The following is a 23,040-nucleotide window of genomic DNA, read 5'->3' as shown; positions in this document are numbered from 1 at the left end:
CTCTTCCTCCTCCTCCTTCCTACCTCAGGTTTTTGATCTCCCTCTTTTTTAGCTGCAGCTCTGGCTTGAAAGTTTTGGGCTCATTTTTTATTCTTGTGCTTGGAGATTCTAGTTTCAGCGCTTGAGTCCCTTGGGCCCTCAAGCCGGACCCTGTCTTCCCTCGGCAGGACTCATTAGGCAGCCGGCCGCCTGTGTTTTTCCCCAGTTCTTAGTTCCACTCTGCCCGCTGCACTCTGGTAGATTTTGTTTGGAGATCACCTTACCAAAGACAGCCCTAACCTCTGAGAACTTATGTTACTGACAGGGGCCCCTGAGTGACAGCGTCCTCCCAGCACAGGAGCCCGAGAAAGACTCCAGTTTGTGTGGGTTTGTGCTTGCTGAGCTGAGGAAGCCCCGGAAGACTGAGCCTGAATGACTGTATGAAGCAAACAGGATCACCTGCCCGCACTTGGTGCCATTTCCGAGGACAAGGAGACGCCTTCCAATCCCGTGTGGATAAAAGGGGAAATTATCCAGCCCTAGAGTTAACCTTTACCTTTTTATAAAATAAATAAATAAATAAATAAATAAATAAATAAATAAATAAATAAATGAAATAAAACAACAGAATATGTGACTATGTGAAAAGGGCGAAGAATGGTAAACCAGCCCTGCCTGGTAGATTCAAGTCAGCAGCTGTCAGATACACGCACGGAACACAGAGAGGGCTGCCCGGAAAGTAGTCAGAGGGCAGGCAGGGCAGACTCCCTGTCTCCCACTTCAAATACAGAGGACAAATTTGCATCCAAACCATCAAGCTGTTTTAGTGACCTTAAATATGAGGCGGGGGAGGAAAGGAGGAAGGGGGGATGGAGGAGAGAAGAGGGGTAAGAAGAAGGGAGGAGAGGAGAAGAAGGGACAGGAGGAAGGGGATGGGGGCGGAGGAAAGCCAATGTTCTGTGTTGTGTGGTTAGTGACCTGAGCCTCTCTACTGATCTCGCTGGGAATTTAAGGTCCACAATGATGTCACAGAGTGTGCTATGAGTGCGTTCATATGTGTCCACATAAATGAGGCAGACCTTGTCTTCAGGAGTGTGACTTTTTATCTGCTATTGTCCTAAGACTATTCATTTCAAAGGCATGCATTGGTAACTAGGCCCCAGCAAGGTACAGTTGGATTTCCCATTGGCTAGATGATTAAGTAGCTAGCCCCTAGGTGTGAGACTGGGCCTGGGTTTTCAGAAGAAATCTGTCTTCAAGATGACAGTCCAGGGCAGAGGGAACAGAGACAGACACAGCTAGCAAGTGTAGTGACTGATACTGGCTTTCAGGTCAGGTCCCTCCTAGGAACGCTTGCTTTTACAGACAGTTACAATTTCTGTGGCTCCTATAGATACAAGATCAGACAATTATGGTTGCTTTAGAAAAATTACACTGAGTCTCATCATCACCATCACCATCATTGAAATAGAAAGTGCCTGAGAGAGAGAGAGAGAGAGAGAGAGAGAGAGAGAGAGAGAGTGTGTGAGAGAGAGAGTGTGTGTGTGTGTGTGAGAGAGAGAGAGAGAGAGTGTGTGTGAGAGAGAGAGAGAGAGAGAGAGAGAGAGAGAGAGAGAGAGAGAGAGAACATCTCTTTGGAGCCACAGTACTTACTTATTTGGATGACACTGAACTGTGAACAGTCCGTTTTTACAATGGGGCTACAAATTGAGGTCCAAGGCCCCAGAGAACTTGTGTCGACCTTAAGTAACAGTGTTTCTTGAATATGAACAGCATCTCTCTTATAAGTGACCTGAAGATGGCTTAACAGTGCAGGCAAGATTGTAAAAGCAGGGAAACAAGCTCATTTTTTTTTTTTTTTTTTGAAGGTCGTTTCCCACCAAAGTTTCAAAAGGACCTGCAAATTGCATTTCTGAAAGGATTTTGTCACCAGAGTGTGTGAAGTCACTCTGTTAGAGGAGCTGGAAATTTTACACTAGCCCAGGATCTCTGTGCCAGCAGCTGGGACGCATCTGTAACGGTGTTAGCTGGCCTGAAAGCAGAAAATTAGCGACCCTAAAGCCTGGCTGGCTGTTTAGTCTGTAGAACTGATAGGGCGGAGCAGAAAGCTCCGGAGAAAGGAAACCCCACTCCACACTGGCAAGGGAGTTTTCTGTGAGAAGCTAGACTTCTGCTTTGCTGGTCCACAGAAACAGGAATCGCCCAGTGCAGGCACTAGCCTAGCCCAGAGAGGCAACAGGTAGATGTGTGAGGAAGGAAGGAAGCTAGGAAGGGCAGGATGCTGGAGGCTCACCTGCTCCACCTGAAGACATTTCCTTTTTTAAAAAAGCAGAATTAAAAATACAACGTCTGACGGAGCCGTGTCCGAAAAGGAAGCTCTGGAGAATGTCAGACCCCAAACCCGTGAAATGACCCTGGCTTTGCTCCGCGAGTCTTTATCAAACAGATTTGGAAACAGGACACTCTAGGTTCTCTCCATAAATGAGTATGTCGCTTTTAAAAAAAAAAAAAATTAAGCAACTATTACAGGGGTGCAAACTGACAAGATCTCTTCAGGTAAAGAAAATGAGATACAAGCTCTCACCCCAACCCACTCCCCACCCCTCAGAATAAAGCAGCATCTCCTTCAGCCACTGTGCCTTATTACGATGCCGCTGCTGATTGTGTTAACGTGCAATCAATTTCAACACACACACACACACACACACACACACGATCCCTAGATTTGGAATATCCAGAAGGCCACTGAGTAGGTTGGGTTATACTAAAAATCATTCGTGTCAAGGGTGCCAGTAAACAGCAAATAGTCTCTAGAAGAAAGGCAGAGGTTTGTCCAGACAACCCCTGTGGGGGTTGTGGTGGGATATGCTAATAATGCCCAGCTACAGGGACCAGCCTCCCTTCCCATCCCCCAAGAACATATAAAGAGCCCCAACCTCAGTCACCAACCCACCCTGGCCAACAGGCATCTGTCCTTGTTAATTACAAAGAAGCAATCCCAAACCCCCAGCTCCGCCTGGGATTTGCTGGCCTGCAGCAGCCAGGGAGTCCCCGTTTCTCCCTCTCTGCTGAATCCAGGTGTCCCACCTGCCTCTCTGAAGCATGGACATGATGGATGGCTGCCAGTTCTCACCTTCTGAGTACTTCTACGAGAGCTCCTGCATCCCGTCCCCTGAGGGTGAGTTTGGGGACCACTTTGAGCCAAGAGTGGCTGCCTTCGGAGGACACAAAGCTGAGCTGCAGGGCTCGGATGATGACGAGCACGTGCGAGCACCTACTGGCCACCACCAGGCTGGTCATTGCCTCATGTGGGCTTGCAAAGCCTGCAAGAGGAAGTCCACCACAATGGACCGACGCAAGGCTGCCACCATGCGTGAGCGCAGACGCCTGAAGAAGGTCAATCAAGCTTTCGAGACGCTTAAGAGGTGCACCACCACCAACCCCAACCAGAGGCTCCCCAAAGTGGAGATCCTCAGGAACGCCATCCGCTACATCGAGAGTCTGCAGGAGCTGCTGAGGGAGCAGGTGGAGAACTATTACAGCCTGCCTGGACAGAGCTGCTCGGAGCCCACCAGCCCCACCTCCAACTGCTCTGATGGCATGGTAAGCCACAACTCCAAGACCTGCTCTCTCCTGCCCTAAGTCTATGTGAAAAGTCCCTCCTCCTCCCCATACCTCATCTAAACCAGGTACAGTGGGAGACCGTTGCTTTAAGAGACATGTTCACAGAAAGATGCAAAAACTCTTGTACAAGATTTCCCTTTGATTTCTTAGCTGGTCTATATGTATGCACATGGTAGTAAAAGGTGGTCATGCACCCCAGGTTAATTTAAATGATTGATTTCTCTGTTATTTCCAAAATATATCAGTCTGGACCCTGACATACAGCTACATCCCCCGCCCCAAGTTTATGACTCAGTGAAGAATTAGAATTCCTACCGTGGTCCCGAGCCCTGTTCTGAGGCCAAGCTGGGAAGAAATGTTGGTACCTTCATTTCCAAGGCTATCTGGTCCAGTGTTGCCAGATTTTAACGTGGTTTTGCCCTGGGAAAGTGTTCTCTCCCACAATTAGTACAGCTTCCTTCTATTGCAATCCATTTTGCATGGTTATAACTCAGTGCACGTTGCTGCGGGATTCCATCGTCTTCCCTCTGCTTCCCTCTTCCAGCACAGAGCCTGACCTTGGTGCCCTTGCGATTTGGAGGCAGCAGCCCCTTCTTAAATCAGTGCCATGGAGGGAACTAGGAGCAATCAGTTTACCGAGCTAGGGCCCAGTACTATGTCACCCCAGGTTGGGTCGTCTTTTGCCAAAGGCTTAACAATACATTTCTGTGTGTTGTTGTGTTACAGCCTGAATGCAACAGTCCTGTCTGGTCCCGAAAGAACAGCAGCTTTGACAGCGTCTACTGCCCTGAAGGATCAAACGGTAAGAACTGATAACTTCCGACACACTTAAAGATCTGTTAGGTCTGTCTTCGCCGTGTCTGTCCTTCCAAATAGCACTGGGAAAGCGAATGATGGCTCTTGTGGGGAGGCTTTGGCAGAGTAAACACACTTTCTGCTCCAGATTACCCTAACAGACGGACAGACAGACCACATGCACGCACAAATGTACACACACACACACACACACACACACACACGAGCACACTCACTTTTGCTTGAAATACCACCAGGGGTTCTGCCCCCCACACCCCCCACCCTCAGGAATTGCTAGATTTTTTGCTGCAAATTTTTACATCAGGCTCTCTGTGATCACCTGACCCATGCTGTCAAAGGTTCTGACCTACAGTTTAAAGGGCAGCATAAGCAAACCTGTCTGTGTAGGGTTAACTTTTTTTTCTTTTAAACCACTTTTCTCCTTGTACTGTTAGCCTGTGCTGCAGATAAAAGCTCCTTATCCAGCTTGGATTGTTTGTCCAGCATAGTGGATCGGATCACGTCTGCAGAGAGAGCCGAGCTGTCTCTCCAGGACACAGCTTCTCTCTCTCCAGCTGCCAGCACCAATTCACAGCCTGCAACCCCAGGAGCCTCCAGTTCCAGACTTATCTATCATGTGTTATGAACTATCACACGGAAGGAATGACGCCCCACGTGTTCGAAGGGAAGACAGATTGTGGACAATATGTGCTTTTCGGTTGTAAATATTATCTTGCCACTTTATAAGGAAATGTATTTAACTGAAAGTCACATTCTCAATGATGACTTCTCTGCCTGTCCTTTCTCTTTGTCTTCTTCATTTTTAACTCCTTTTTGTTTTAGATTCATGGTTGCAAAAGTATTTTTCTGATGGGGGCAATTAATTGACAGTTGCTTATAGCAATTCTTAACATACATACATACATACATACATACATATCTATATATATATAATATAAACCGGCATTGCTCATCAAAATAACTATCGTATTTAGATCTCTATTTTTTTTGTCTTCAAAAACATTTTAATACCTTGGAATCCATAACAGGGAATTCAAAATATATTTAACTTTGCTTTTCTCTTTAATCTTTTGTTCATATTGTATCAAATGAAAATATAACAATGCTGCCAGTGGTATATATGTTTATCTTTTCTTGTAAGAAATTCTTTTCAATGTAAGCAATAAATAGTACATTGTGGATAATTTCAAAATATAAAAACTTTTTGAGTTCCACTATAAATAAAATTGTTTACTGAAATATTTTGTTTCTTGGCTTTTAAAAGTAACAGCCTTAATGGAATTAGCAAATCATGAACATGAAGCCTTTAAGATCAGATTAAAGATGATCACACAGTTGACCTGGTAGATAAATATGAATTTATGGATTTCTTTTCGATCTTGTTGTGTCACCTATGAAAATATTGTATTTCTATTTTAAACAAACATATTTCAAGAATGAATGCTAAGTGAAGCCCCTTTCTACTGTTAGTCCATACAATGTCTAGTTGTACATGGGAAAGTATAGTAAATTTTTTCAAGATAATATTTATTTAAGCAAAAAGACTGAACAATATTATGTCATTTTACTGTCCACAACAGTTTGCCAGTCATGAGCTAGGTTTTGTTAACTTTTCCTATAACTTGATAAACGTACTATTATTATCAATAAAATGCATAAAGGATAATTTTTTTCATATTATTAGAAAGCCAGTATGAAAATCTTCACAACTATGTAACAAGTGAAATATATGGTGTTCTCCTTCATTTCTATAGTATTATTTTAGGGTTTTTTTTTTTTTTAACTACATGAGTGTTTGCATATGTGTTTGTGAAATGCACAGGTATCTTTTATTCTCCCTTAATACTCTTCTGGGAAGAACTGAGATGAAAAGCAAATGATTAGACAGAAAATTAAATTGAGACAGTCACTGGGACATTTGTTTTTATAAGTATTCCACTGAGAGAAATAAAAAGGACACACCCATGAACCCTGGAAAATAGCTAATAACAGAGGACACATATAGATAATGCCTTTGTCCTCTAATTGTTTTGAGACAGGTTTTGCTGTATAGTCCTTGCTGGTCTCACTCACAGGCTAGCTGTGAGCTTGCTGAGATTCCTCTGCCTTTTCTCTCGAGAGCTGGGATTACAGTGTATGTCACCCAACCCAATCTCTAATCTGACTATCAGTGAGAAATTGCTCTAAGTTCGAGACTGAATTTCTATCCAATGCATGTAGACTCTACAGAAGATAGAGTATTCTCCTGTTCTCCAGAAGGCTTTGCCATATCTCTGATTTTCTTCTGCTTGTGTCCAGTCACGAGGCTTAAAGGAAAGAAACCAACTGTGGCCATTGTCAGTATATTAACATGACGATATAATAATATGCATGGGAATTTCTACACAGAAAAATCTTTCTTTCCCCTGACCGGGGTTCATAAGGATTTTAGGTGAAGAAATACCAAGAAACAAGATAAAGAGTCTTATGCGGTTTAACATAAATTTGACTCATTAACTTGTTTGTACTAGGCACATTTTTTCACTTGCTATTTCTACAGAGAATGTGGAAATCCATTGTTGTTAACAAAATAAGGAAGGACATACCCAAGTGCTGGTTTTCTTTAAAGTCAGATTTTAAATGTAATTAATATAACTATATTTGCTCCATTAAATTGATTGCTGAGAAAGAAATACTCTCTCCAGGGAAAGGTAGACCATTTAGTTATCCAGCCCAAGTGGTCATTGTGATGAGCATATACATCTAGTAACATAAAGACTGATAAGGTTGGGTTTATGTATTTAGGAATATATATATATATATATATATATGTGTGTGTGTGTGTGTGTGTGTGTATGTGTGTGTGTGTGTGTGTGTGTGTGTGTATTTTTAAAGAGTCCATGTATTTCAAAATGAGCAAGAAGGGGAGTATATAGAAGGGTTTAGAAGGAGGAAAGGGAAGGAGAAAGATGTTATAATTTTATTATAACCTCACAAATATTAAATATTAAGATTATTATTAATAAATATTTAATAATTAAGATGTGAAATATTTTAAAAAACAAAGAGGGTAAAGTTTTGTGATTCCCTATAAGCTAAAACAAAATGCTGTAGAAATGTAATGAAACTTCTCATTCAAATGTAGTAACAGTGATTCTGCCTATGAAATCTAACTATTTTTGTAACTGTGCAAGTGCATTTAGAACGTTCAATGGGTAATAGAGAGTATTACTTTAAAGTATTTAATTTCTTTAATTAACATAAGTATTACTTTATAAAGTATTCCAAGTATTTTGAATGTCCCCTATTATCTATATTTAATTCGAATGGTAATTAGGGACCAAACTCTCAATGCCATGTTGTTCAATGAAGTCTGTTTCTAACACTGTCACGGGGAAGGCTAGGGTCTACTTAGCCAATAACCCACCATAGCACATTATCTTATGTCTTTGGTTTCTTCTTGAAAAAAAGGCCTTCGGAAATTGGTTTCCTAATGATTCAGACCCAGAGAAGTTTTCTCTACTCTGAGGAAGCAACAGGCTAGGTAAAGGACAAATCTTAGGAAATGATTAGCTAGTTGGGGAGCCTCTGAGTTTGTATTAGACCACTTCAACTCAACTGAGGGACTAACATACAGACAAATTTCTAGCAGTAACAGACAGCATTATTCCTTAAACTCTTAGGGAAGAGTTTCCAAGGGAAGAGCCTAGGAAGCTTCCCATTTCTCATATCTAGAATGCAAGGTCATTGTGTTATGTATGAAAATTGAGTCTAGGACATCGTAGAGGGGAGTAACCGCTATGTGGAAGCTACTTGCTATACTCAAGTCGGATGAAATGGGTGGCTGTCTACTACCCATTCATTCCTCTTTAGAATAGCTTTCTTGCTATCATTTAATCTGTGAGTGGTATTTCCTGCAGTTATCCCCTGGGGTTGCCAAATTAAAGAAGTAACTTATTTCTCTGCCATATGGTGGTGGTATTTCTGGGAATAATATTAACGTGTAGCTATTTGTAACGCCAGAAAAGTCCTGCTTGAATAATAAAATACTTCTGAAAATATTAGCATTGAATGTCTTCATTTTGCCCACAGAGAATATCAAACTTATTTACTCAAAGGATTGTAAATATAGGCATTTTAATTGGTTAGTGATTTATTTTTGTAATAAGATTATAAAAATTGACCACTATAGTTATTACAGTCATAAATCCTTTAAAAGTTATCATTTTCAAACCAGAAAATAAGACAAATCTTAACTATATACCAGTTGATACACATCAATATAGATTAAGCAGAAAATAATAAAGAAATGACTAACAGGTATTAAATTTTTATTAATATACTAATAAGAAATTTGAAAGATAAAGAGTAATAATTTCTAAGAACAAATACATGTTCCAGGAGAGTTCCTTCACATTGTATGTATGTTCCAGGAGACTCAGGCAAACATTGTAAGGCTTCTTATTAATGTAACAATAAAAATAAATATTTCTGCTGTGTTTTCTGAACTACTTAGTTATTGCTACAGCAGCAGCAGCAACCACCCGGACAAGAAGGAATGTGAGCAAGGAAGTGTTTGTTTCGTACTCCATTGTGGCCAGGTAAGTATGGCGACAGGAGAAGGAGGAAGCATCTCATGAATCTGAGAATGAGCAGGAAATGTGACTGGATTACAAACCGTAAGACCTGCCTCCGGAAACAACACTTCCTTTCAAGGAAGACCCACTTCTTAAAAGTAGTACAATTTTCCCAAACAGTGCCACTACCTTCTGAAGAACCTTCTGAAATGTTCAGACAAGCTGGGACCCATCACACTTTGAAACCACAATTCTTTTAGTGAAGCAAGTCATAAAAGCCAGGTCAGAATTAAAGAGAAGTAAATTAACCCCCTTTCTTCCAGTGGTGACTGGAAAGCTCCAGTCCTTCCTTTTTACCCAATTCATTCCATGACTTCTGCTTCTCTCATGATAACTTGGGAGTCTTGAAACCTACGCACTCTTTGTTTCCTGGTCAAAACATTCCAATCGGACTATCTCTAGTAATTCTCTAAAAGTCCCTTGAAAGTCTCAAAGAAATTTCCAATCCAACACACTCCAAGTTAGGCTCCTCATGCATGGATTCTGGAGACAGGTGTTCTGCAGGAGTTGTGAAGTGAGCCAAGATCCCTCTCTCCATTTCCAAATTTGACTCCTGTTCATACAGTGAGTGTTGTAATTAAAAACAAAACAAACAAACAAACAAGGGTGGTTCGAGAGAGGAAGACGCCATGTAGCGGAGTTCAAGCAGAGGGTTTTTCTATTTTTATTTTTTTATTAAGTGAAAAGGGTCATAAAAGGGGGGAAAGGGAGGGGCGGGGACCAACTTCCAGGGAGGAAAGAGGGGGTAGGGAGAGAGGCAAAGAGAGAGAAAGGAACAGAGAGAGCGAAAAAGAAAGCGGATGGGAGGTGGGCAGGGCCCTTTTAAAAGAGAACATAGTGAATGTGCACAGGTGGTGCTCTTAGTGGCTGCAGCTGAGGACGTTTCTTGACAGAACTCCAAAGGCAGGCCAGTAAAATGCCTAAATACATTTATCTCCCTTTTATACTCTTGTCTTTTTTGTTATACTATCCTATTTGTTTATTTTCTTAAATAGTCTACAAATGTACACCCAAACTATGACTCTTTCTCTCCAAAGTGGTTATAGACTCTTGCTGGCCTCCTCCGGTTATCTGCTTCCAGTGGTTGTAGTATCCACTTATTGTGGTAGAGACAGGATGTTTCCTCTTCTCATGTTGTTCATGGGATTGACAGTCTCAGCTGACTTCAGAAGCCAGCAGTCATTCAGCTCTGCCCATGAGGTCATTCTCATCTCTGGTCACAGTGGTTTGTGGTTAGACATGGGGTCCAAGTTGCTAGTTAGTGCCAACAATTTATTAGTTTTTCTTAAACCAATATGTGTATGGATATTGTTAACTGAAAGAGACACAGTTTTACATAATTTCGTTGTCTGAATGCTCTTATCATCTGTCTTGGAACGTTTATCCAATCATATTTAATTTTCCCTCCTAGCTTAATGCACATAGGGTAACAACAAAGCAAATTTGGTAACAAAGGTTCAGAACTGTTTATTTCTGTCTCCTGCCTACCTCTCTTGAGTTTCCTACCTCTTTCTGGCTGAGTTCCTGTTACATCCACTTCAGCAATGGAAGGGGCTTTGCTCAGGCACCATGATTCCTTTAAATCTCTTCTGTCTGAACATTGCACAGAGCTCTCTCCTGCTTCCCCTGTGTAATCTACACTCCCCTTGCCCTCTTCCTCCTAGCAAATGCTGAATCAGGTTGCCACCGCTGACAACCACTAAGCCAAGAATGGGGGTACAGCAGACAGATCAAATAAGAGAGCTAGTAAGTAAAGAAGAAACTGAAAAAGTAATACTATCCAAGTGTTATTTTAAAGATTATTTGTTGTAGTTTGTTGCCTTCTAATCCAAAGACTTTTCATTGGGTTTGCGCCACAAGCTTATAGGCTTACAATTCTCAGAGTATTATTTTTTTTCACATCAAAGCTGAGTCTGAAAAATATTTCACAGATAATTAAATGTTAACACTTTCCTTCTGTTAAGATGTGTACCCTGTTAAAATGTGATATAAAAACAGAACCTCACCTGCCACTCACTAAGTGAGTATCGTCTTCCAAAGAGACTAAAATAATATGTTTTAAGAGTTCTAGGTTTAACAAACCCTTATTGTTATAACTAAACACTGATACTGATATAAATATATTTTCCTTTGAGGAAAACAATCTATAAATAAAACTTGAAAACATGAGAAGTTATGATCAAAGATAACTCATAACGTTCCCATGCTACAGTGGATGGCCTCCTATACAGCAGTGATGGACTTTGTGGGTAATTTAAAGGATGAAAGAGGAGAAAGAGAGGGAGAGAGAGAGAGAGAAAGACAGAGAGAGAGAGAGAGAGACAGACAGAGAGAGAGACAGACAGAGAGAGAGAGAAAACACATGAGGGGCAGATTTGGCATAAATCATAGGGGAGAAATGAGGTGGTTTCATTACATAAACACATAAAAAATCTCAACAATAAAGACAAATACATATGATAATGATAATTTCTTGAATTTAATTAAATCTCCTGTGCAAATGGTAATATGAGCTGGTGAGAAATGGAAGTTTAGATAAACAAATGGATCTGTGTGTAGTCATAAAAGAATCATTGCTGAGGTGTTGAACAATCCATAAATGAGAACAAGCCTGAATTTTTCCACCTTGTTTTATATTAGGCTCACAAAGATATTAAATAAATGTTCATTGAATCAATCTCTATTTTCTCATACTAGTGTGTGCATAAAGTAGCACCTCTACATGAGGAATTAACATTTCTTTTTATATCTGATGATAGATCAAAAGCCCATCCTGTTTGAAATGCTATAACCTCTTTCAGAAAGACAGGATATTCTATATCAATTGTCTCATATAAATTTAGAATCTACTCATAATGAAAAAAGCATTTACTACAGAGACGTCATCTCCCAACCATGAAGTTAAGAAAAGTTACATGAAAATAGTCCATAAACATGTGAGAGGTGAGAAACATAATAAATGTAAATAAATATAATAAAGTCAAATCAAGAATTTCAAAGTCTTTCATGCTGGCTATGTGTGTGAGAGAGAAATATCTGGCATTGACATAGTGCCAACTCAAAGCATCTTAGAATCCTTTTAGAGTTACATATAAAGAAGGATCATTTCACCCACCTCTGGGGTGGGAAGTGACAGCTGGTTAGAGCAAGCAAAGCAACACTGCACAACTGTGCCAAACAGGATGACTGGCTTAACTAATCAAAAATAGATCCTCCAAATAAAATTGTTCAAATTAGAGTCCTGGCCAAGACAGAACTTAAACATTCTCTGTTCCTAACACCCTTGGTGATTATAAGTTTCAAGTTAATATTGGCAATCAAATTCAAGGTATGTTTGCACAACCTAAGACTTTCTTGATATCACACTGGGAGCTTTGTGGTCTTCTGGGCCAACTCTAATAATGTGGAAAGCATAATGTGGGTATGATAGCTAACAGAGTTACCTTTGATGTAAGACCGACCGTGATCAAGTTACTGGGTCCCAGTCTGTAAATTAATCAAACTGTTTGCATGCTGTCTTCCTCAGTCATAACATCCTAGTCTCAATACTCACATTCTACTTATTTTGAAATTAGTTATCATGTGTATTGAACTCTGAAACCAGTTCCTAGTATTATAACATAGATGGAGATTATATGTGTGTATGTGTGTGAATATATGTATATGTATCCATATATATTACATATATATTCATGTGTATATATGAATTCACACTAAGGACTCAGGGAGAGGGTTTAGAGAAATATTTACCAACATTACCAATACAATAGATCATTTTTTAACCTAGGAATCTTTTAAATCAATGGCCTAAGAGATAATGTGGTAGTAGATCTTTTCATGATAATGATAAATACTGCAGCCAGAAGTCTTGTGGGTCAAAAGGAAAATAGAATACCAATGTTTTCCCTTCCTTGTTTCTATTAGCAATACATATATGATCAAAATTCAAAAATGAATAGTTTAAAACTGCCTGACAAACTCTGTAATTTCTAGCCAAATGAGAATGTTCATAGAAGTCATAGCATGTCCTGCTATTAAAGTTAATAAATTACTTTTAAAAATCATTATTTCTACTAATTAGTTAGCGTAAAAGTTTTGCTGAACTTTTATCTCAACACAAAAGACTTTTATATCTAAACTGTGGCCCCAACTTCTTGAATTAAAAACTGAAGATGCTAGAATTTAAAACACTTCTACAATAACACATTCTAAAATACCAATAATGTATAATTGCATGTAATACTAAAGCATTACAAAGCTATTTTCCTATCATCTCTAGAGAAAAATATCTGAATTATAATTTGAAATCATTTACCAGTGTTGGTCACAAATGAACTGTATCCATATTGCTATTACAGTCTCATTTTATATATCCAGATGCTATGGATATTGAGGCATAAATGACATTATCCCTTCTAATTCTTACTAGAGTTTACTGGTGAAGTCATTCGCTTCAAATGTTTTCTGTAACAAAAGAGAAGGGTTGTTCCAAAGCTCACAGCTTGAAATTCAAGTACATGGGATTATAATTGTTGGTGTTTTCCTCTCCGGAAGTTGATTGCTAAAACTGTGACTACTGGATTTCCTGTGTTATGTTTACTCTTATACTAGAAACATACACAAGATATTGGGTATCTGATTCTGGCTTCACTTGATGGTCACTTGCTGGTAAGTTATATGAAATATTTACGTTAATACATGATTGATTTTAAATATATTTGATTTATTCATTTTAATTTTACGTGTATGAGTGTCTTGCCTCCAGTCATATACATGCATTGCATTGTTCAATGGTCTAAGCCACCAGAAGGCAGCATGTGCTCAGATGAGGCTGAGTTAGAGAAATGGTTATGAACGGCCAGCCCGTCATGGGTGCCAGGAAACCAATTCTGGTCTGATCTAAGAGCAGTACATGTTCTTGCCTGCTGAAACATCTCTCCAGTTACATTTCTATAATATTTTGCAATGATCTCATATATTAATTTACACTAAATGTTCAGAGAAAGGTAGTGATATTCCCCAGAAAATTACAATATCTTACACATGGTACTTGTCTTATATAAATCTAGCTATAAGTAGAGTTCCAGTCTGTTCAGATGATGAAACTATGGATATAATTACCCCATGATGTTTAATTTTTCATAGGTCTCCTAAATGCACACCTAAATAATATAAACAAAGCCAGCTGTACTGGCACATTATTATAACTCTAGCACTTGGGGGGGGGGTGGCTAAGGCAGGAGAACCCTGAGTTCAAGGCCAGCCTGGGCCACATAGGAAGATACTTTCCACACACAGGAACAGAACAATAATGGATTGTGTGCAGCAACTCATATTAGCACATCCAGGAGAAACACTGTCCATGTCAAGTTTCTCTTTCAAGTCATTAACTCCCTAAAATAGAGTTATTGCTTATTTTAGGTAGATATATGAAATACCGTTCCATTTGATCTTAAGGATGAAGGCTGAATTGTGAGGGAGAGAATAATATATTATTTGAAAATTTATATATGAAAAAGAATATATATAATTCATAATGAAATAGATTCGATTCAATTAGGTTTACAAAGCCTTTTTATTGGGTTTTATTAGAACTTAATGGATTTTTAGTATGCCTTGTAAGTAAAGCAGTCACATAAATATGCAGTTCCTCTCTTTTCCACTGACTGACTGGCCTTTCAATTAATTGTCAGCTTTCACTTACTATTGTGTAACCACTCATTTTAGTTCTTTTTCTCTTTGTCAATAATTTTATAATTGTGTCTCTTTCATATCTTAGACAATATGATCAATACTTGCATCAGGGTTTATTGACAATATATTTTAGTAACTTTAGAGTGGAAATCAAGTTCTCCCTAAAGGATATGTTCTTAGAGTCATTTAGGGATATACTAGAAGTTGAAAGAAAAGATCACTCGTTGTTTGTCTAACAATATGTGGCCAACAACATTTTAAAACCACTGAGAGAAGAATATGAAGACATATGTCATGTGAATTTTTGCAATAGATTTCCAGAAAGAATTTTGGCTAATGAAATACATGGCCTGATATACGTTATGATGAAGAGAAGTCCAATGACTAAAAATGCTTTAGTTCATTGTAGCTTAAGTAGAATATAGGGAAATTTCAGGACTAATAGAAAGTGAGGCCAGGAATAAAAAAGTCCAGGAAAATTTCATCCCTCCCTCCCTCCCTCTCTCTCTCTCTCTCTCTCCCTCTCTCTCTCTCTCTCAATCTCTATGTAGGCTTTTGCTCTTATTTTCATTAAAGTGACATAGCTTACATATTTGATGGATCTTCCTAGTGAATTATTGACCCACACACGATGGTAACTTCTGCCATGCTTGCCTTTTGAAGGCCTGAAGCTAGCCTGCATGGTTTATAGCCAATAAAGAAGGCATCAACCTTGCATTGCAGCGATGCATTATTCACTGTACTAAGAACCATCTCCATTGTAAATTAATTCTTAAAACACTGGGCCGTGAATGTCATCGGTATCATTATCTACTCTGCTCCATGCCCAGAAGCCGAGGCTGCAAGTCAGCTGCCAGGTGCTGGTTTCTCAAAGGAAGATATTCTAAAGAAAGCACATCAAACCATGACTCCATTCTAAGGGCAATTCCTTTCAAAAGTATCCTTCCTTTACGCTGCTTGGTTAAAGATTAATGGATGCTATTTCTGATAATGCAATTGGCTTCAGGGTTTTCCTGTGCTCTTTTAGAATGAAATACTCCTGAGTGTTCTTTAACAAATATGTTCTTAAATGTTCCTTTGTAGAAGCCTGCACTAGGAATAGTCAAGTGTACATCTTCTTATGTGTCCCTTTGGAATATGTGGATTTAAAATACAACCCCTTGTCATGCTTTTATTGAGTCATCAGTGGCACAGGACTTTTCAGGAACCATGTGGAAAAATCAGGCAAAACAGGCTGCCCTAGAGGAACTGAGGTTTTTGTAGGAAATGGGGGGGAGAGGGAATGGGATGGGAAGGGTGGCAGGGGGGTATGGGAGAATGTGAAGGAGAGGGAATGGGGATTGATATGTAAAATAAGAAGAAAATAATAAAATAAAATGTAATAAAATGGCTGAGTCAGGGGAGACTAGTAAGCAAAATACAACTCTTGAAGTCTTACTCATGTCCAGCTCCTTTCTGGCTACATCTGAATATGTTTAGTCACTGTGACATATTCTAGGGATGAAATATTCTGGAGATAATGGGAATTATGGTGAGCTATTACTACTTGACATAAATGATATTGATTAGCACATAATTTTAGAGTAACTGATTCTACAGTTGCTGTGTCTGCCATGTCTGTCTGGGGCAGGAGGAGACAGCTCTAAAAGCAACTCTTTGACTTTAGTTGCTTGTATTTGTTTTTCTTTTCTTTTCTTTTTTCTGCTTTCAGCAGAAACAGATTAACTCAGCAAAATGTTCATGAAATCAAAAGCTCAGGATTCGACAACTTAGTGAGAAAGCCATGGGTACTGAAGGACACTTTCTTCTCTTTAACCAATTCGTGCTCCACTCCTTCAGGAAGTCAGTAAGGAAATGTTAAAAGGCATCCATCACAAAGTAGATACCTGACTGAATTACTATAATCTGTCACTCTAAGCTAATAGCTGAAGGTCCATTTCCTCTCAGTCCTCACACATTTATAAAGCTATAGCCAGGACTTTAAGTGTAGTGCTTTATCTTAGGAATAACCATTTACTGAGCACCTATTTGCAGAAATAGGTAATGGACCCTTATATGTATTATTTTACAGATGTTGAAATGATGGCTAAGATAAATTAAGGAATTATGGCCAGTTGGAAAGAAATAATATCAATTACATTTTAAAATAAATACTATATATTTCTAAAGCCACATATTACAGGATTCCAAAACTACCCCTTTAAATAATTAAAGTGTAAAAAAAGTTTAAAACTCATTTGGGGAAATATTGTAGTCAAACATTTAATATGATGCTAAACTCGTAGGGCGCACAAAACTTCAAAACACTGTGTTAGAAATAAATGTATTAGTCATCCGTGCAAATTAAGAAATTAAAAAAGAATAGATAAGCTTCAAACCTTCAAAATTCAACTTATACTTTAGTGCAGATGATGACATAGAAATGAGGAATAGACAGACATGTATTAATCACAATATAATGATAGATGTCACAAGGATTTGGAAATGAGGGTGACACAGTAATTTAAAAAATATGACTTCACTGTTCAGAAAGTATCCCAGCAAATGTGATTCATGACATAGGTAATTTCTAGAGCACAATGTCTCAAAATAGATTAAAACAACTAGAACACATGAATAGGCTTGCTTTTTTTTAACAAAACCAAATCCATAATTACAAATATTCCAATGAAAACGGCATCATGTCCAATTAGCATTGAATGGCAAATTCTGTCAACTTACAGTATTGCATATTCACCCATTTATTTGACAGTGCAATTTAGCCCTCTTAATTTGTACTACACAGTCGAGAGATGGTGGTGTCAGAGAAGAAAAATAATAAAGGTTGTCTCAGGGTTTCTATTGATGTGAAGAGATTTCATAACAATGGCAACTTTTACAAGAAAAACATTTAATTGGGGTGGCTCCCTTACCGTTCAGAGGTTCAGTCCATCATCATCATGGCAGAAACATGGTGGTGTGCAGGCAGGCATGATGGATGCAGAAGTATGTGGGGGTACTACATCTTGGTAAGCAACAAGAAGTAGTCTCAGTGTCACAATGAAGGAAGCTTGAGCAAAAGAAACCTCAAAGCCCGCCTCCACAGTGACACACTTCCTCCAGTAAGAACACAGCTAGCTACTCCAGCAAAGGCACACCTCCTAATAGTACCACTTAATTTGGGGACCATTTTCTTTCAAACCATTCTTTCAAATGAGATCATTCTCATTTATGACTATGGAGACAAACCCTAAATAAATATTGGCAAATTAGATGTGAGGTGGGTTTGTTTCAAATAAGCAATATTTCTAGGTTTTGGAGATCTGAAGGAGAAAAACTTCAAATCACCATTTTATAATAGACAAAGAAAAACATTTTACATGACCAACAGTCACTTATAATTAAAAAATTAAAAAGAGAAACAGGATAAAATGCACTGTTATTATCATCCTGGTAATCGTGTCTATAAAATCCTAAGAACAAGCATCTAACTTAATAATCAGAGAGTATTCCATTCTATGTTACAACAGGAGCATGTCTGCTGTCCCTGTTTTGTTTTGTTTTTGTTTGTTTGTTTGTTTGTCAGTAGCTAAATTTGATATTCTATCTGTAGATACTAGGTAAGGCAAACAAATGATATATGACCCAGAAAACAAGTAATAAAATACACAGAGGCATCACACCTGTGTGAAAAACCCACTCCACAACAAAAACAAGCTCATACAAAAACACAGATAGGAGTGAACTTCTGTCAAGATTCATGCTGCGCACAACTGGCAAAGATCTCACCCTTCATTTCTTGGATTAAGAACTTGCCACTCCCTCCAGATAGAGCCTGAGACAGAGATATGCGTGTATAAAATAAGCTGTTTGTTAAAGAAAGGTTCCCATAGAAACCTGGTACCAGGGTCAACAAATCCCGAATAGGAAAGAGGATGAGCAATCATGTAATTGCAGACAAAGCTCTTGTGTCAGTCTGATCCCATAGAAGGCTCCAAGATGTGAACTGCAGATCTGAATTTATCAATACTAAGGAAAAGGAACTGGGTTGGTTAGTTAGTTAGTTAGTTAGTTAGTTAGTTAGTTAGTCAGTCAGTCACTGGCTAAGAGCCTTCCAGAAGACCTTCCAGAAACTTCTTGCTCTGTACTTCCAGGTCACCTGGATCTGTCTAAGGTGAGCTTCCTCTGAGCAGAAAAAGACACAGATTCTGGAAATGGCTGCACAGCCATTTAATAGGTTGTCCACAGTTGCTTAAAATGCTTTTCTCAGAGCCAGCAAGGTGGCTCAGTAGGTTAAGGCACTGGTAGCACAAGCCTGATGACCTGAGTTTGATCCCCCAAACCCATGTAAACGTGGGCAGAAAGAAGGGATGCCACTAAAAGGTCCCCCACTGTCCTTTTTTCTCCACTCAGGCATCACGACATACATGTGCTCAAATATCTCCTCTCCTCTCTGTCTGTCTCTTTCTTTCACCTGTCTGTCTCTGTCTTTCTCACATACATACAAGCATATACTTGCTCACACATATTACTGCTTATAATACATTTTAAAACCCTTTTGCCTTCTTAATACTTTTTGAGTGTTAACTCAAACAAAAAGTATTAACTTTTTGAGTATCGACGGGTGATGGGAACTCATCATTTGTTGAGTTTTTGAGCCAGTTATAAATTTTTGCCTCTGTCTACTGTAAAATGGGCTAAAAAGCTTCTTAGATAAAGGGTGGGATTTACACCAATCTCTAATCATAAGGTGGGGTGTTGAAAATATAATTGGTGATTATATTAGCTTAGGAGAAGGGCAATAGAAGGTTCTCTTCTAGGGTCCATAATCTCAGCATCCACAGGCAGTTGTCAAGGTCTACAGTACCACACATGAATTCTGTCCTGTCAAGCACTGTTGGTTATTCCAAAGACATAAGTAACCCTATTTCACCCTTAGGTATATCTTCCTTCATTGGACATTGCACTTATCCTGAATGAAGACACACAATATGGCCAGCTGCTTCATGTCACTAACATGCCTTCTTCATTATGATGGATGGTGTCTCCTCAAACCATAAGCCAAAAAACAAAAACAAAACAAAATAAAACAACAAAACCCTACTTCCTTAAGGTACCCTTTTCAAGTCACAGTAATGAAAAAGGAATTAATGAACCTATTGAATGTTATATAATCGTTCAGTTTCTGAGTATATTCACCTAAAATATGGGGGTGATGAGCAGAGTTAGTATATATAAAGCAAGTGTAAAAGACTGAGTATGGAAATGTACAATTAAATAGCTTAAAATATGCTTTGAATTTTAGAAGGAAGGTACAAGAATATTTTTATTTTTGTTAAATAGGAAAAAAAAATCAAGTTAAACACAGGAAAAATTACTGAAAATTACTGAAGCAACCCAAGGTTTGCTTGTAGCAGAGGATAAGTTATGTTTTTACCAAGTTAAATGTTGGGAAATTTAAGTACTTGTCCCTTACAGCTCTCTTCCTCCCCACGCAGCTGTAGAACTCCCATGTTCTTGAGGTTGATCAAACAAGGTTGTTCTCATAACTTTCTGGTGTGCAGTGCCAGTGCCTTGACCCCAGGTGTGGGTGGCGCATGACTTCCTCCTATGCTTAGCCCATCCCCTGGCCTGGGTATATAAGCCCATTACTTTCTGTAATAAACAGTGGTGGCAGCAGCTTCTTCTTAACTTCTCGTGGTGGTCTGTTAAGTGTTTCAATCCCGACACCCTCCATTATACTCGGTACCTGCACAACAATTAATTTTTTTTTCTTATTTTACATATAGATCCCAGTTCCCTCTCCCTCCTTCCCTCCTCCCTCCCTCCCTCCCTCCTTCCCTGTCTCCGTTCCTCCCTCCATCCCATGCCCCCCTACCACCTTTCCATACCATCCCCACTCCACAGGGGGGTGATGTCTTAAAATCTGTCAAGTCATTTGGAGGAGGGTCTAGGCCCTCCCTCCTGCCTCTAGGTTAAGACAGTATCCCTTCATGGGGGGTGTGCTCCCAAAGTCCTTTTGTGCACCAGGGATACATCCTGGTTCCACTGTCTGAGGTCCCTTAGACTGCTCAGTCCTTCTAGCTGAGACCCATATTCAGGGGGCCTGAGTCAGTCCCTTGCTGGATTCCCAGCTATCAGTCCTTGTTCAGGTAAGCTGTCTCTATGTGTTTCTGTAGCCAGGTATTGTCTTCCCTTTCTGCATCTGGATTCCAGTTCAACTGAGTGTTTAGCTGTGGGTGTCTGTTTCTGTTTCCATCAGCTACTAGATGAGGGCTCTATGATGGTAGATAAGTTAGTCATCAATCTCACTATCAGAGAAGGGCATTTATGGTAGCGGCAGTTAAATTTTCTTGAAAAGTAACATCAGACATTTTCGGTTTTGTCTTATATCGTAGTTAAAAGAAAATTCAGGGTTTTGTCCATGTTAACCTATTTAGGCTTCCTTTATGGTTTTTAAAGCTATTATGTACATTCAATGATTTGTCCATGTAGTCATCTCCTATTGATGAGTATATAGGTTACTTACTGTGAATATAGGTTACTGAGCATATAGGTTATTTACTACAGTGAATTTTACTGAATATGAATATGGATACTTCTATGAATACATTCAGATGGTGAAATGAAGCAATAATATTTGAAAGAACATCATTTAGTGTAGACACCTACCGTAATTATTAAGAAAGATTCATGAAAATGTATAACATTAAAATTATTTTAATGTGTCTCATGATGTAGAACACCTGTGCTTGAATCTAACTAAATAAATGAAAAACTAGGGTTGTCTGTGCTAAACTCCATTTGGTTGATCCCACATAAATTTTCTTGGTAAGTTCCAACTCTGTCTACAGAGTTTTCATTCACCTCTACAGGCAAGGAGCCAAAATAAATGCAGAATAAAATTAATGAGGAGGAAGGACGTGTACAGAGAAATGAGATATCCATAAAAATGAATAAAACATGTTAGTATTCAGGCATCTCTACTGGCCTGTCCTTGGGGTTCTGACAGGATTCGCCCTTAGCTGCAGCCACTAAGAGCACCACCTGTGTATATAAAGTATGTTCCTTTTTAAAAGGGCCCTGCCCACTTCCCATCCATCTCCCTCCCTCCCTCCCCTCCCCTCTCTCTCTGCCTCTCTCTTCTCTCCTGCTGCTCCTGTCCTCAGAAGTTGGTCTCCCCTCCCCTTCCCCCTTTCCCATTCACTGTCCTCCAATAAAAACCCCTCCACCCAAGCTCTGTTACGTGGAGTCTTTCTCTTGTGTGCCACTGTTTAAAATCACAACAATATCATCAGAGAGTTTCATTTAAAAAAAAAAAGTTGAAGCTTACCTGTAACTAAAATCTTGAGCAAGAACAGGTCAAGAGGTACCCTATGATCCACAGGAATGACTGCATCACAAAATTAAAACGAATTCTAAGAAAAAAGTGATGCGTGGAAAACAAGAGGGTATCATGATAATATGATAATATCGGAATCTTTAAAATAAGGAACTGGGTAATGAAGTTCAAACTATATCTTACAAAATAGAAAACAGAGATCAAATAGAGTCCCTTTCCAAGTTATCATTGGCTAGCCATGCCGTGAAAATACTAAAAGAAGAACAGCATACATGTGTTCTGGTGTGTGTGTGTGTGTGTGTGTGTGTGTGTGTATAGATACGCATGTATACAGGTGGTCACAGAGCTAGAAAAGTGTGTCAGAAAAACCATGAAACAGGACTTATGGGAGGCTGTGAGTCACATGACATGGGTTCTGGATGTTGAACTGGGGATGACTCTGAAAGAGCAACAAATGCTATTGACCCCTGGGCTACCTCTCTAACCCAGCATTCTATGGTTCTCACATTTATCGACTTTCTGCATGTTCTTTTTTTAAAAATTGAAAATAGATTAAGGTTTGCCCTCTCCCAGGTACCCCCCCAGTTTCTCCCCACTTTCTCACCCACCCAAATGAAACTTTCCTTCCCTCTTTCTCATTAAAATATAAGCGGGAACCTAAAATAACAAGAACAATAATAATAGTAACAATAATAAATAAACAAATAAATAAAAACAGGAAAAGGTGTTAAAGTAAAGAACAAGAAACACATACAGACACCAAGACACACACATCTGTACACAAAAGCCCATAAGAATAAAATCGTAAAACCATAATATATAAATGAAAGATCTGTAAGGTTAAAAAAAATCTCGGATCAAGCATTGTGAGACAAACAACCTCCAAATATACCATTGAGTTGGTCATCTATTATTGGACATGAGACCTGACCTTAAGTGTGGTTTTTATACCTGGTAAAACCTCACTGGGAACAACAAAACCCCCCCAAA

At 39.1% G+C, this 23,040-nt stretch overlaps 1 protein-coding gene across 1 annotated transcript; it reads left to right on the top strand.

Moving 5' to 3' along the window:
• The first annotated feature begins 3,039 nt into the window (after positions 1-3,039).
• On the top strand, positions 3,040-5,044 carry Myf5 (myogenic factor 5). The gene is made up of 3 exons (XM_051206392.1): positions 3,040-3,582; positions 4,330-4,405; positions 4,854-5,044. Exons 1-3 carry the CDS (start codon positions 3,082-3,084, stop codon positions 5,042-5,044), a joined length of 768 nt encoding a protein of 255 aa, XP_051062349.1. The 5' UTR covers positions 3,040-3,081.
• Positions 5,045-23,040: the final 17,996 nt, after the last annotated feature.

This window comes from Phodopus roborovskii, unplaced genomic scaffold (genome assembly GCF_943737965.1).
Source record: "Phodopus roborovskii unplaced genomic scaffold, PHOROB, whole genome shotgun sequence".
Lineage (NCBI taxonomy): Eukaryota > Metazoa > Chordata > Mammalia > Rodentia > Cricetidae > Phodopus > Phodopus roborovskii.
Note: the sequence above shows the minus strand (reverse complement) of the source record. Positions and strands in the feature narration are given on the sequence as shown.

Bases quoted from the DNA above. Each gene is read 5' to 3' on its own strand.
- Myf5 (XM_051206392.1), top strand. From the start codon at position 3,082: ATGGACATGATGGATGGCTGCCAGTTCTCACCTTCTGAGTACTTCTAC. The intron at 3,583-4,329 runs GTAAGCCACAAC...GTTGTGTTACAG, and splicing joins CCAACTGCTCTGATGGCATG to CCTGAATGCAACAGTCCTGT. The intron at 4,406-4,853 runs GTAAGAACTGAT...TTGTACTGTTAG, and splicing joins CTGCCCTGAAGGATCAAACG to CCTGTGCTGCAGATAAAAGC.